Source organism: Aotus nancymaae, unplaced genomic scaffold (genome assembly GCF_030222135.1).
Source record: "Aotus nancymaae isolate 86718 unplaced genomic scaffold, 86718_ANA_hifiasm-v0.15.2.pri h1tg000062l, whole genome shotgun sequence".
Lineage (NCBI taxonomy): Eukaryota > Metazoa > Chordata > Mammalia > Primates > Aotidae > Aotus > Aotus nancymaae.
Window position 1 is genome coordinate 21,049,859 of NW_026988476.1, and position 13,977 is coordinate 21,063,835.

Here is a 13,977-nt window from a genome sequence, read left to right on the forward strand (position 1 = left end):
GCTATAAAATAAGTTTTGGCACTCATGTAGCCCTTGGAAATCGATACTTTATTTTTAAGCTCTATTATATATACTTTCCCTTCCCATTCCCAGAGATACTCAACTATTATAGATTTTTAGCTAACAAAACAAAAACCATTGGATGTTATAAAAATGTTCAAGTTCAGTAAGAAGCTATGTTTCTGAGAGACATTTTAGAATTCAATTTCCATTGACTTTGTTAGATTCATTGGATAGAGAAATCTTCAGATCTGAAGGTTCCACGTTCCAGATGTCCCGGGCATATTCTTTAATTGTTCGGTCACTGGAGAATTTCCCCGAGGCAGCTATGTTTTTGAGTACCATTGTGTTCCAGGCCTTTGGATTCTGTAAACAACATATGCATATACAAGCCAGCGTCCCAGTGCCCAGTAAGCTTTATAACAAACATCAGCCAAGCACATCCAAACACACTTCAGGAGGGAAAATGACAGGAATAAATTATAGCGAATTATAAATATTCTTGTTTGTTGAGAGGTAGAATAGAACACACATTTCTCATAGAGTGTATTTCTCTTAGGAATGAAAAAAAGTACTTTTCACTCTAAGAGAAACCCTGGATGTACATTGCCTAGTTGGTAATTCCTGCTATGGTTACGTCTTGACACGTAAGCCATATTTCCCATGCTTTCTTATGAATGAAGATACTTCCCCTTAAACTATAGGGAAGGAATTTATTGTCTGCTAAATGCCAAGTCAAAAGACTTAACCTGTGGCTTATGGAGTTTGAAAAACACTACTCTAAAATGTTAGCTATAATGCAGGCAAACAATTCAATGAGGGGCTTTATTAACCTTCTTAGCTTTTCTTGTTCTTTCTCAAGGTACACACCCTACTGGGTTTACACTGACTCCCAAACACTCCACTGGGGCTTTAAAACAGAGTCAATTAAGGCTTTATCCTTAATAAAAATAAATCAAAATCTCATAATTTTTATATAAAAGAATGTGATAAGAAGCAATTTGTTTTATAGCCTCTTAATTTTGTAAAGAACTCTAAAAGTGTATTGGAATGAACAGAACATTATTCAAAAGTGTTATCGATGCATTATAAATGCTTACAAGAAAGACTGAAACTACCATCATTCCTTAAGGTACAGCAAAACAGTGTCTGAGATTTGTTTATTCAGACTTTGGAAACTTCCTGTAATAAGAGGAGGACAGGTCGGGCGCAGTGGCTCACACCTGTAATCCCACATCTTGGGAGGCCATGGCATGCAGATCACGAGGTCAGGAGATCGACCATTCTGGCTAATATGTTGAAACCCCATCTCTACTAAAAATACAAAAAATGAGCCAGGTGTGGTGGCATGCATCTGTAGTCCCAGCTACTTGGAGGCTGAGGGAGGAGAATTGCTTGAGCCCAGGAGGTGGAGGTTGCAGTGAGCTGAGATGGCACCACTGCACTCCAGCCTGGGTAAAAGAGCGAGACTCTGTCTCAAATAAAAAAGGAGGATAAAAGCTTCCTCTCTTCATTTTCTTTAACTATTTAAATGGATAATGAACAGACTTCCCAGCCATATGGGTCATGTTTACTAAGTCTCAACAATACAATTATTGTTAAGAGTAAAATGCTGCAATTTGCACTAATGAACAAGAAAGACTGAAGCAAATGCTGGGCTTCTAGATGAGCATCCTTTGGATTTGGGCCATAATTTCAACAGAGGAGACATTCACATTTGTCCTTGCCCTTGTTCATATTTTTCTTTCCTGCGTTGTTTTATTGATATATCTTGAGGTGGCCATGCTCTTCCCTGTGTCTTTGTGTTTTTAGGACCAGTATATGGTTTTTCTGTCTAATGTACAGGAAGCAGGTAGTGAGCCCCTGAGCTTAGCTTTAGCACTACCCTGCCTGTTTGTAGCCATTAACTTGCACTTTTTCTGGTAGCCATTGGGGGACTGGCTATTATTCTATTAGAAGATAACGGCTGTAAAGCAGCACAGGCCTTGAATGGTCCTTTTTAAAATCCCAATGGGACATTTAGGCTGACTGTAGGAACTACCCTGTTATCTGCCTTGGGAAAGAAATAGAAAGAAATGTTAGTGAAACCCACCCTGGAATCTTGGCAGAGAGCTAGCCTCCTCCTGTACCCATTCCTCTGGGGTATCTGAAATTCACTGAAAGTCTCTCCTATCATAGATGATCAACCTTTTTACATATTTACAAAACATAGCTAGAGAGGTGTTTGATAAAGCATATAAATTTGCATGTGGAGGCTTATTCATATGGCTCTCTCTACCCCTTTTTTTCCCTCAGTATAGTATTGTCTTCCATATTCTTCTCCTTTCTTTCTTTTTTAAAAAATTCAAATATGAACCCCTTACTCTTTCTATACATTTATATCCTATTGATATAGCCCCCTCCATGAGAAGTCCAGGAGAGGTATTATTTTGCAATTTTCAAAGAATAGGGGTCAGTCCTTATCTTAACAAACCATGGTCTAGCCTTAGAGTCATCATGTCAGGTTTTTCAAATACTGTTGGTTACCCTACCCTCTACCAGGAAAGGATCTCTCAGTGCAGGGCTAGCATCTGTACTATGAGGAAGCTACCATGGTGATTCTAATGTGTACCTCTGGTTAAGAACCTCAGTGTTTAAACAGGCTCCTTGCGGGAGGACAGGGAGGGAGAGACCTTAACTTTGCTCATGGTGTGTTCTCAGTGCCAGCACAGTGCCTGGCATAAAAAGGATGCCCAATACCCCTCTGAGGCTTTATTTCCTTAGCTTCTAGGGCATGCCTATTACAGAGTGGATGCTCAATAAGTATTGAATTACTTGTGACTTTTAAAAACTTTGGATATTAAAAAATTTACAAGTGGCTGGGTATGTTGTCTCAGGCCTGTAATCCCAGCACTTTGGGAAGCAGAGGCGGGATGATCACCTGAAGTCAGGAGTTCGAGATCTGCCTAGGCAACACGGTGAAACCCCATCTCTACTAAAAATACAAAAATTAGCTGGGTGTGGTGGCACGTGCCTGTGATTCCAGCTACTTGGGAGGCTGAGACAGGAGAATCATTTGAACCCAGGAGGTGGAGGTTGCAATAAGCGGAGATGGCACCACTGCATTCCTGCCTGGGTGACACAGCAAGATCTGCCTCAAAAAAAAAAAATAATAATAATAATAATTACAACCGCTGCTGAAATGTCAAATCTCAGCCTTGGCCTGAACTTGGGAAAAGTCAAGTTTTTTGGTTTTTTTTCTTGATTGCTTAATGGGGACCTGCTATTTAGATTTAATTTAAAAAACCCCACATTTTAATTAATCATAGCAAACTGGCTTTCTTTAACAATCTTGGTCATTTACTCACCATGTACAGCTGGCTGACTTTATCCTGACACTTGACATAGGCTTCATAGTCTGCGAAGACTTTAAATCTTTTATTTTGTGATTGGAAGGGAAAAAAAACAGTCAAAAACTTCATTAACAGATACATGCTAAGATTCCATGTAAAATAATCTTTTGCTTAATATTAGGCATGGCTAGTTTACTAAATTCATGTTTCTGTTTGTAAGAATTTTAACCAGCCCTCAACCTTCTTATGGTTCTTCTCACATGGAGAATGTCATCACTTGGATACATTTGGAAGTTGGAAATACCAGTGGAAGCAGAAAAAGAGAACCAGATTTGTGTGTATTATTCTTAAACCTTATCGGCATCGTTGGTGGAGAATATCTAACTTTTTTCCCAACCCTAGATTACCTGAGCAGATCACACATCCACGCTAATCTACATGAGTGGGTTTAAGTTGGTTTAAAATTTTCTTGTCCCCCTTTCATGATCCAAATAGCACCATCTTCTTGTGAGAACTCACCTGTCATGATAAAATAGCATGTTGACGATGTCTTTGAAGAGGTCGGGCTGCTTAGGAGAAAAAAAACCATTGTCAATTTGATCGATGACCAGCTTCAGCTCTGGAAGTGCCTCATAGTATTCTTTTGCCTTGTACCTGTAGGGTAGGGGTAGGTGGGTGATAAGAAAAAAGCTCTGTTATCGTGTGTGATTAACTGCATTCACTGTGAAAAAATGCATTCAGAAATACTAGCATTCACAGAAGTCATTACAGATTTCACCATGAGTATATATAACTTTTAACTAGATCTAGAAGTTTTTCTCCCTGTAAATTTGGTTCCTTACAACAATAGATAATGAAAACTGCAAGGCTTTTTGAACTGACTGCACCATGGACTACGCCATAGTCAAGCCATGGTGACCCCTGTGACCCACAGGTATACCTCCAGGAGCCAGAAAGTCTAAGATAACAGAAAAACCGCAAAAGAAGAAGAATAGCTAGCTCTTGCAGTGCCTAATTAACTGACCTTGCAACATTCTAACATTGTTCCTGCCTCAACTGTTAGGTCAACTTGTGACATAGGACCCTGTGACACCCTCCCCCCGCCATCTTGGCTTGCAAAAAACCGCCCTAAACTGTAACTTTCCATTACCTACCCCCAACCGATAAAACCAGCTCCTATCCCACCACCTTCTGCTGACTCTCTTTTCGTACTCAGCCCACTCGAACTCGAGTGAATAAACAGCCTCGTTGCCCCCACAAAGCCTTTTTAGGTGGTCTATTCATTCAGAGCATGCTTAACAAAAACTCTAGTCAAAGAGCAAGAGTCGAATGTGGTAGAACACAGCAAGGTCCATTTCAAAGCAGACTTTATAGCTCTAAATGAACATTGTATTAAGTGTTATCAGTTGCTTTTCGGATCCACTGACTCTCAAAAGTTGTTGCTACTGAGTGAAACTGACTTCCAGGGATCAGGAAGCATATTCAACATCCTCCAAATGTTGCTTCTTTGGGCAGTATTCTTTATTTTGTGCTTGAACTCAGGTTAATAAATCAATCCAGATATTAAGTGAAAATAAATGTTCCCAAATGCTTCTGAACACCCATGTCTATTTTCTATCACATTTTAGTCCATCTCTTTGAGATCTTAAAGGAGCACTAGATGATGGTTTAAATTACAGGCAACCCTTCCAACTAGAAACTGGTTCATCTTTTGATCAAAGTAAAAATCATACATATAGAGGAAAGAATAGCTCTTTGAGGCCAGCTCTGCAATGGGTGATAACAAAGAGCAAATCCTCTATGTGAATGTACTTTTACTTGCTGGATTTAATAATATTAATCTGTGGCCAGGAGGCTCTCCTGCCTCATTGTGGGAGATGTTCTGCTGTAACCTCTTATGTGATCCACCCCCAGTGGGGTATCTGTGTGGGCAGGAAGCCCTCTGAGGTCACATACTTTCTGGAGGGGGTGACTTGCCTAGCAAAGAGAAGCTATTCTCTCACCCTTTCTTGTCCAAAGCAGCCACATCATCTACCCTCATGCCAAAGATGAACAGGTTCTCTTCCCCGGCTTCCTCTGCCATTTCCACGTTGGCCCCATCCATGGTCCCGATGGTTAGGGCCCCATTTAGCATGAACTTCATATTGCCTGTCCCCGAGGCTTCGGTGCCTGCAGTGGAAATCTGCTCTGACAGATCTGTGGCTGGAATGACTGCAAGACAGGCAAGTTAAAATCAGTAATTTTGTCTCTGTAGATCTGCTTGTATTGAATCAGAGCATTTATTTAGTTGGGCTGTTTTAATCATTCAAGTAACACATGCACATCAAGATAAACATTCAAATAGTCTAGAAGGCAGATCACACTCTTTCCCCTTCACTCAGGCAACCACTTTGTCCATTTAATATGTTTATATTTCTCTTTCTTGAGCTCTAAACTTTGCAGAGTATCTATTGACTGCTACAAACATTGATACTATATTTCTCTTCTTCCTTTTATTCCCTCCAATGTTTGTTATGGTTTTATTTTTATTTCTTCTACTTTATAAAATATATTGTAATTTTTCTTTCTTTTTTCTTTCTTTTCTTTCCTTTTTGGTACAGGGTTTCACTCTGTCACCCAGGCTGGAGAGCAGTGGCGTGATTACAGCTCACTGCAGCCTTGACCTCCTAGGCTCAAGCAATCTTCCTGCCCTAGCCTCCCAAGTAGCTGCAACTACAGGCGAGCACCACCATGCCCAGCTTTTTTTACTGCAATCTCTGCCTCCCCGGTTCAAGTGATTCTCCTGCCTCAGCCTCCCAAGTAGCTGGGACTACAGGCACATGCCACCACACCCGGCTAATTTTTTGTATTTTTAGTAGAGACGGGGTTTCACCGTGTTAGCCAGTATGGTCTCAATCTCTGCCCGCGTCAGCTTCCCAAAGTGCTGGGATCACAGACATGAGCCACCATGCCCAGCCATGTCCAGCTAAGTTTTAAAGTTTTTTGTAGGTATGGGGTCTCCCTATGTGGCCCATGCTGAACTTCTCTTTCTTGATCCATAACATTCAGAGTGTCTCTCCAGGACTCCTCTTTGGCAACCTGAGGAGATTGGATTGTCTGCATTCCTTCCACTTCTCACCTCCATCCTTTCACTTTCACTGCAGGGAAATAAGCCACACACAATTGAGGTGTGCCTGGGGCTAGACATCAAGCCTCTGACTGTTCAGGCTGATTTGCACACAAATTAGAGCTGCCTGAAGCACTTCCTTTGACTACAAAGATCAGGACCACTTCTCTGCTTTACTCTGAGAGCTTATTTGTGGTTTAAACGTATCTTCTTTTGCATCCCTAGGAACCTGGCTCTTTTCTCTTTATGCAGACAGTTCTTAAACAGTAACATCAGAGGACCTAAAAACACCACACACACAAAAAAAGCTCCCTTTCTATCTTTTCAGTTTGGGAAGTGGGTGAATACACAGTTGGGCATTTGCATGTGGATGGTGCTCTGTGAGCTTGTGACCCAAATAACCAAATAACCCAGTGGAAGAGAAAGAGACACTGGCTTCTTGCCCATCTGGCTGTCCCCATGTGGGAGCATCATGCTTGATGCTGGAGTGCCCATGTGAGGCACATCTAAGCCTCGTGCTTTGGCAGCCTGATGTCTGCCCTCATTTATTATTGCTACATGAGCAAATGACAGCCCTTCCTCTCACAGGGTGACCAAAGGAATATCTGAGGACTGGGGAATTGGTGTTGTCTTGCAAAACTGGGGCTGGGAACTGAAGACCTTTACTCTCTTTTGTAGAGCTGGCTCCAAATGATGCCAAACCTCAAGGCTGCCTCCCGCAGCACCTAGCTCTCACTGGCTTGGAAGAAAATGTGCTTGCAAATATATTCCTGTGTTACTGACTCCAGGACATCAGTTTCTTTGTGACTTGGGTCACTTTAAAAACTCTTACCTTGGGGCCGGGCGCGGTGGCTCAAGCCTGTAATCCCAGCACTTTGGGAGGCCGAGGCGGGTGGATCACGAGGTCAAGAGATCGAGACCATCCTGGTCAACATGGTGAAACCCCGTCTCTACTAATACAAAAAATTAGCTGGGCACGGTGGCGCGTGCCTGTAATCCCAGCTACTCAGGAGGCTGAGGCAGGAGAATTGCCTGAACCCAGGAGGCGGAGGTTGCGGTGAGCCGAGATCGCGCCATTGCACTCCAGCCTGGGTATCAAGAGCCAAACTCCGTCTCAAAAAAAAAAAAAAAAACTCTTACCTTAGGCCCTTATTCTGCACAAGAATGATACCTTCTATCCTAAGTTACTAGCTCCTGGAGGTTGGCTGCACCATCTTTCATACCTTGTAATCTCTAGTTCGCCCTGGCCCCTGCATGTTTTGCAACGAGGATAGTACCTTTTTCAGCAAGAGATACTCTGTAGTTCTCCAAGAAGATGACTTTTAACTTGCTTCCAACCATGGGGTCATTGTTCACCACATCTGCCACTGAAGTGATCAGCTTTATGATCATTTTGGCCATGTGATATCCTGGGGCAGCCTTGGGGAAGAAGTTCAAACGCATGACAGAAGGCAGCCATAATGAAGTAGAAGAACGGCAAGAGTTTAGAGCCCCCAAGTTCCCATTGAATAGAATCAACTTACTTTACCACCAATGATAACTGTCCTTGGCACGAATAACTTCTTAGGGTCTTTCTTAATGCCTGAAAAAGATAGAGAAGCAGATGGAATGAAAGACAGATGAAGGTCAGGGTGGTGAGACCTACATTGAAGCTGCTGCTTCCACGTGGAAGCGGGCTTGTTGGCTACAGGGCTGACTCACGGTTGTACATCGTGATCACGTGCAGACAGTTCAAGAGCTGTCGCTTGTACTCGTGTATCCTCTTCACGTGGACGTCAAACATGGAGGATGGGTTGATCTTCATTTTGTACTCCTTCTCCAGGAACTGAGAAAACTTCAGCTTATTCTCCTGTTGAGACAGTGCATGCTGCCAGAGCTCTTTTGGCTCAGAAGCATTGGGTGGTCGTTTTTTTTTTTATTTTTATTTTTTTGAGACCAAGTCTCACTCTTTCGCCTAGGCTGGAGTGCAGTGGCACGATCTTGGATCACTGCAACCTCCACCTCCCACGTTCAAGTGATTCTCCTGTCATGGATCACAGGCATACGTCACTACTGCCTGGCTAATTTTTGTAATTTTAGTAGAGACGGAGTTTCACCGTGTTTGCCAGGGTGGTCTTGAACTCCTGACCTCAGGTGATTCACCCTCCTCGGCCTCCCAAAGTGCTAGAATTACAGGCGTGAGCCACTGTGCCCGGCTGGGTTGTCTGTTTTTAAAAACTAGAGGATAAACCCTCAAAGTGAGTGACTGGGAGAAGACCCACACCTGGAAGGCTCACCTGCTTCACATTGGAGAGTTCCCGGAGGAAGACATCATCACCCAGGAAGCTGTGGAGCTTCGTCAGCTGGCTCAGGTCTTTCACATAGTCTTCCCCAATTTTCTTTCAATTCAAAGGAAAAGGTGACTTCAATTTAGGAATGGTAATCAAGCCCAAATGGGCAGTTTCTGTCAGTATTTCTCTCCATCACCTACCACAGTACAGTTCACATATCACACAGAACACAGGATAGTTTGACTCAAAGAAGAGGCTATAAATTTTATGTGGGAAGATCACTTTTGCTAGTATCTTAAATGTAGGTTCAGTGGTATTTTAAAAATTATTTTAATTAATTAATTAATTTATTTTTGAGACAGAGTCTCGCTCTGTCGCCCAGGCTGGAGTGCAGTGGCAGGATCTCGGCTCACTGCAACCTCTGCCTCCTGGCTTCAAGTGATTCTCCTGCCTCAGCCTCCTGAGTAACTGGGACTACAGGCAGTGCCACCATGCCAGGCTAATTTTTATATTTTTAGCAGGGATGAGATTTTACCATATTAATCAGGCTAGTCTTGAACTCCTGACCTCATGATCTGCCTTTCTCGGCTTCCCAAAGTGCTGGAATTACAGGTGTGAGCCACTCCCCCTGGTCTATTTTTATTTTTATTTAATTTTTTTAGAGACAGGATCTCACCCTGTCACTCAGGCTGGAATGCAGTGTCGTGATCATAGCTCACTGCAGCCTTGACCTCGTGGGCTCAAGCAATCCACTTGCCTTGGCCTTCCAGTAGCCAGGATTACAGGTGCATGCCACCACACCTGGCTACTTTTTAAAATTTTATTTTTGCAGAGACAAGGGGTGGAGCGTTCATTATGTTGCCCAGGCTGGTTTCCAACTCCTGGCCTCAAGTGAGACTCCTGCCTAGGCCTCCCAAAGCACTGGGATTATATGCATGAGCCATTGCACTCAGCAAGCTGCACTGGTATTGAAGTGTTAAAAACAGGAAATCTACTTATAAGAGTCCCAGGAACCAAGGTTCTATTACTTATTTATATGAGCTTTGTTATCCTCTTTTACTAGAGAAAACTGTCTTCTATGTGGGTGTCCTATGAATAATGTTAGCTGCAACCAGCTACATAATTTGCGGGACCTTTTGTTTTAAAATTAAGAATTTCAAGATGACAGCTGCGTGTGATGGCTCATGCCTGTATTCCCAGCAGTTTGAGAGGCCAAGGCAGGAGGCGGTGGGTCACCTGGGGTTGGAAGTTTGAGACCAGCCTGGCCAATATGGCAAAACCCCATCTCTAGTAAAAATACAAAAATTAGCTGGGCATGGTGATGTGCGCCTATAATTCCATCTACTCGGGAGGCTAAGGCAGGAAAATCGCTTGAAACCTGGGAGGTGGAGGCTGCAGTGAGCAGATATTGCACCACTGCACTCCAGCCTGGGTGACAGAGTGAAACTCTGTCTCAATAATAATAATAATAATAATAATAATAATAATTTTAAGATGACTACAGCAGAGATTTAAACCCAGCATAGAGCCCTGTGTGACTGCACAAGTCACATGCTGGGGAAGCCAGCCTGCTGCAGATGGGATTTACCACTTTTAAGTCTACCCATATGCCTCTTGCATTCTAGTCAGGCCTCCTTTCCTCTCAGCACTTCCCAGTTACCTCTGCTATGAGCTCTGCAAGTCCTGGGTTGCAGAGTAAAAGCCAGCGCCTTGGAGTGATCCCATTGGTTTTATTCTGAAACTTGTCAGGTTCTAGCTCACTGAAGTCCTTGAATCTGGAGATGGAGAAGACACATCATTGAATCTGGCTGAAACAGCAGGGTCCTGCATACTGGATAAAGTTCAGAGTTATATGCAAGAAGCCAAGTGCAGGCTTAGAAAATAAAAGTAGAGGGTCAGTCTGACAGCAGCTATGGCTATCATTTAAATAGAAATTCATTTGCCACTCAAAAGAATTACCAGAAAAATTCCAAATCTAATCACCTCCATCTGACTTTTTCACACTGACATATATACCACTTTTGGTAGAATAGTTTTCTGGTATTTGTTTGTTTGTTTTGGCTCCTATATCTAAAATTAAGATAGTTCAGAGAGGAAAGCATTTTTTTCTTTCCTTTTTTTTTTTTCTAAGAGAAGAGTTTTTTGTATAGAAGAAAATACTTTTAAACATTTTAACAAGGCCTTTCCTCATCCCTAAGTGCAATCTTAAGTGCCCTGCATTTAGTAGCACCATTCCATTAATGGATCGGTGTCAGACCCACTGCCAGAGTCATGGAGGCTCACACTTTAGTCTTCACGATGTTTGAGTGGATTTTAGCCACGCCATTCACAGCATGGGAGCCCACAATGCAGAGATGGGCCATGTTGATCCTTTTGCTTCCTTCCTCTTCTATCAGAGACATCCTTCTCAGACGGTCAACATCTTTAGGAAATAAGGCCACAATTTTCTAGCCAAAGGAAGAGAAAGACCTTGTTTGGTCACTCAGGTTTAAAGCAACATTGGGATAATGTTGTTCACGTTTTAAGCAAAATCTTTGGTGTACTCAATATAATAAACTTCACTTTCATGGTGAGGGGCTGAGTTAGCTCTAGGGAGGTGCCATCCCTCCATTTCAGCACTTTCAAAAAGCTGCCTTTGCTGGAACCCCACTCGGACTTGAGTACTTTTGATGTATTAATGATCGAAAGATGTTTGGTAAGAGGGAACACTGTAGCCATATGTAACACCTTAAGACTTTGCTCTCATGAAGGAAAAAAAGTCTCTCAAAATGACTTACATCTAAATGCTTCTGATTTATCTCATAAATGATTTCCAAATGTCGAGGGAGCAGCTTCTCCACCAGGTCCACGGGCCAGCGCTCCAGGGCTTCCGGGAGCACCGTGTGGTTGGTGTAAGCGAAGGTCTTCTGGGTGAGCTCCCATGCCTGGGGGAAGGGGAGGTGTCAGCTGCTTCCCCTGCAGCGGGGGCACCCCACTGCACAGAACATACCCTTCTTCAACCCTGCCCTTCCTGCAACAGGACAATTCTGAGTGTGCATAGTCAGACACACTCGATTCCACTAAGTTCTTGAATAGTCCAGATAATGAAAACATGTTCTGGGTGTGAGGGGAAGCCATTTGTAAAGCTGTCTGGTGAAATTAAGACAGCATTCTGATCAATCTATCTACTATCCTTACATGCCTTTTATTTATCAAATATACAAAGACTGAGAAATAAAAAGTAGTGCTGTCAGCAAGTATAAAGTATGTAAAATGCTGACTTCTACAGCTATGGGGACACTCAATTAGCTGTCTTCTGAGGCTAGAGAATTTAATTTTGAATCTTTTCAACACAAAAATGGTAAACATCATATAAGCTTTAATACAGCTACTGATTTGTGTCCCATTAGGAATGTATTCACTTATTTATAGTCTTACTTCCCTGTAAAACTCTAAGGATGGAGAAAGGTCAGCATTAGGGAATAACTGTTGGAAGATAGGAACAATAACTTACTTTGAAAAACTAAAAAGGGAGTTTTTGACAAAGTCTTTCAACTGCAGGCATTCTGATTAATTAAAGGAAAAAGAAGCCAAACTATCCAGACCTTGGACCAGGACAATTTTTCAATATCCACAAAAATCCTCATCAGCTCAGGGATGGCGAGTGCAGGGTGAGTGTCATTCAGCTGGATGGCCACCTGGGTGGGGAAAGACATCAGCGTGGAGGTGACAGATAGCCCAGGGTCTGGCTTTCTTGTCCTAACACATCTGGAGAAAGCACCTGATGATATGCCCGCCTTCTATGAAATGCTTGATGCACACTATTCCTGCTCTACTCTTTTAGCATTGAGAGAGAGGAATTAATCTGACAGGAAATCCCAGTCAGCCCCTCAGTGGACCCCACCTACATCCACAGACTGAATACTTGCCTGATCCGGGAAGGCATCAAACACAGTTCCTGCACCACTAGTGGAGCCAAACTTGGAGGCTTTGAATCGGCGGATGATATCTTGCAAGGTTGCAGCCACCACGAAGTATTCCTGCTTCAATCTGAGCTCCTTCCCTTCAAAAAACTTCAAGCCAGAGAGATGGGATGAAAGTGTTTCATATTGTAGGTGTGGCCAAAATGTGACTGGTGTCTCCTACCCTGGGAACTTTAAGGCTAAGTCCTATTGGACATCTGCTGAGGGATGGCGGTTTGAAAGCCAAACTGTGAACCTTTGCTCTTTTCTGAGATTCCATTAAAATGGTAGTAAAAGGATTCTCCAAAAGCATACAGATAAAGGATAAAGAGGTTGGAAGAAAGACAATAGCAACAACCTTTTAGAGGCTGAAAACCAGATGCATGAGTGGTGAGTGAGTCAGAAGACCCAAGACAGCCAAATCCTGACCTGGTAGTAGAGAAGAGCCAAAAAGCAACTCAGTGTGTACATTAGAACCCCTCAAGGCTCAGGAATTGGTAGTACCAAGTGCTTTCGAAAATAGGGAAGAAGATGAGAGAAAGGTTAATTGACAGCCCAAGGACGCTTGGCCTCAGACCTTATCCCCAGTTCCTGCAGTTGAGCACAACCAGCACCATGTCCATGACTGCCCTCCTCCCTGCAGTCACATGCCTGGCAGGCAACATGTTGGGAAGCAATGGCAGCCGTGGACCATGTGGAGAACCACGACTAGCTGAGAATGCCCTACATGACTGTGAGACAGGATTGCAGCCAGGCCATGTTGTGTAGGGTGGAGGCTTTAGAGGCCATGATGGTGGCCAGCTTCCAACTTCGTCCCACGTAAATTTGCTGTCGGTCAGCTCGACTGTATAAATGTCACCAAGGAATGGTCCTAACCCTGAGCCATCACACTTCGATTTTATAGATCATGGAGCTGCCCTATCTTTACCTGGTTGTAGAATTAAAAACTGTAACTTCTATTAAAAATGTGAGCCTTGACTAATATCCAGAATCTATAAGTAACTCATCAAATTAGCAAGAAAAAACCCCAAATAATCCCATCAAAAAGTGGCAAAGGACATGAATAGAAAATTCTTCTCAAAAGAAGATATACAAACAGCCCACAAACATGAAAAAATGCTCAATATTACTAATTATCAGGGAGATGTAAATTAAAATCACAATGAGATACCACCTTACTCCTGCAAGAATGGCCATAATTAAAAAGTCAAAAAACAATATGTGTTGGCGTGGATGTGGTGAAAAGGGAACACTTTTACACTGCTGGTAGGAATGTAAATTAGTACAGCCACTGTGGAAAATGGTATGGTGATTCCTTAAAGAACTAA

At 42.8% G+C, this 13,977-nt stretch overlaps 1 protein-coding gene across 1 annotated transcript in view; it reads right to left on the bottom strand.

Annotated features, from left to right (window-relative positions):
* Positions 1-27: 27 nt before the first annotated feature.
* The window catches only part of PYGL (glycogen phosphorylase L), a 44,262-nt gene continuing 30,312 nt past the window's right edge, over positions 28-13,977 (bottom strand). Inside the window, exons 8-20 of the mRNA XM_064365865.1 lie at positions 12,617-12,760; positions 12,293-12,385; positions 11,486-11,632; positions 10,992-11,155; positions 10,369-10,483; positions 8,715-8,816; positions 8,140-8,287; positions 7,962-8,020; positions 7,716-7,857; positions 5,336-5,543; positions 3,852-3,986; positions 3,348-3,414; positions 28-366 (exon numbers count right to left, since the gene is read on the bottom strand). Of these exons, the coding sequence (XP_064221935.1) occupies positions 202-366; positions 3,348-3,414; positions 3,852-3,986; positions 5,336-5,543; positions 7,716-7,857; positions 7,962-8,020; positions 8,140-8,287; positions 8,715-8,816; positions 10,369-10,483; positions 10,992-11,155; positions 11,486-11,632; positions 12,293-12,385; positions 12,617-12,760 (1,689 nt within the window). The 3' untranslated portion in view covers positions 28-201. The remainder of the gene's footprint in view (positions 367-3,347; positions 3,415-3,851; positions 3,987-5,335; positions 5,544-7,715; positions 7,858-7,961; positions 8,021-8,139; positions 8,288-8,714; positions 8,817-10,368; positions 10,484-10,991; positions 11,156-11,485; positions 11,633-12,292; positions 12,386-12,616; positions 12,761-13,977) is intronic.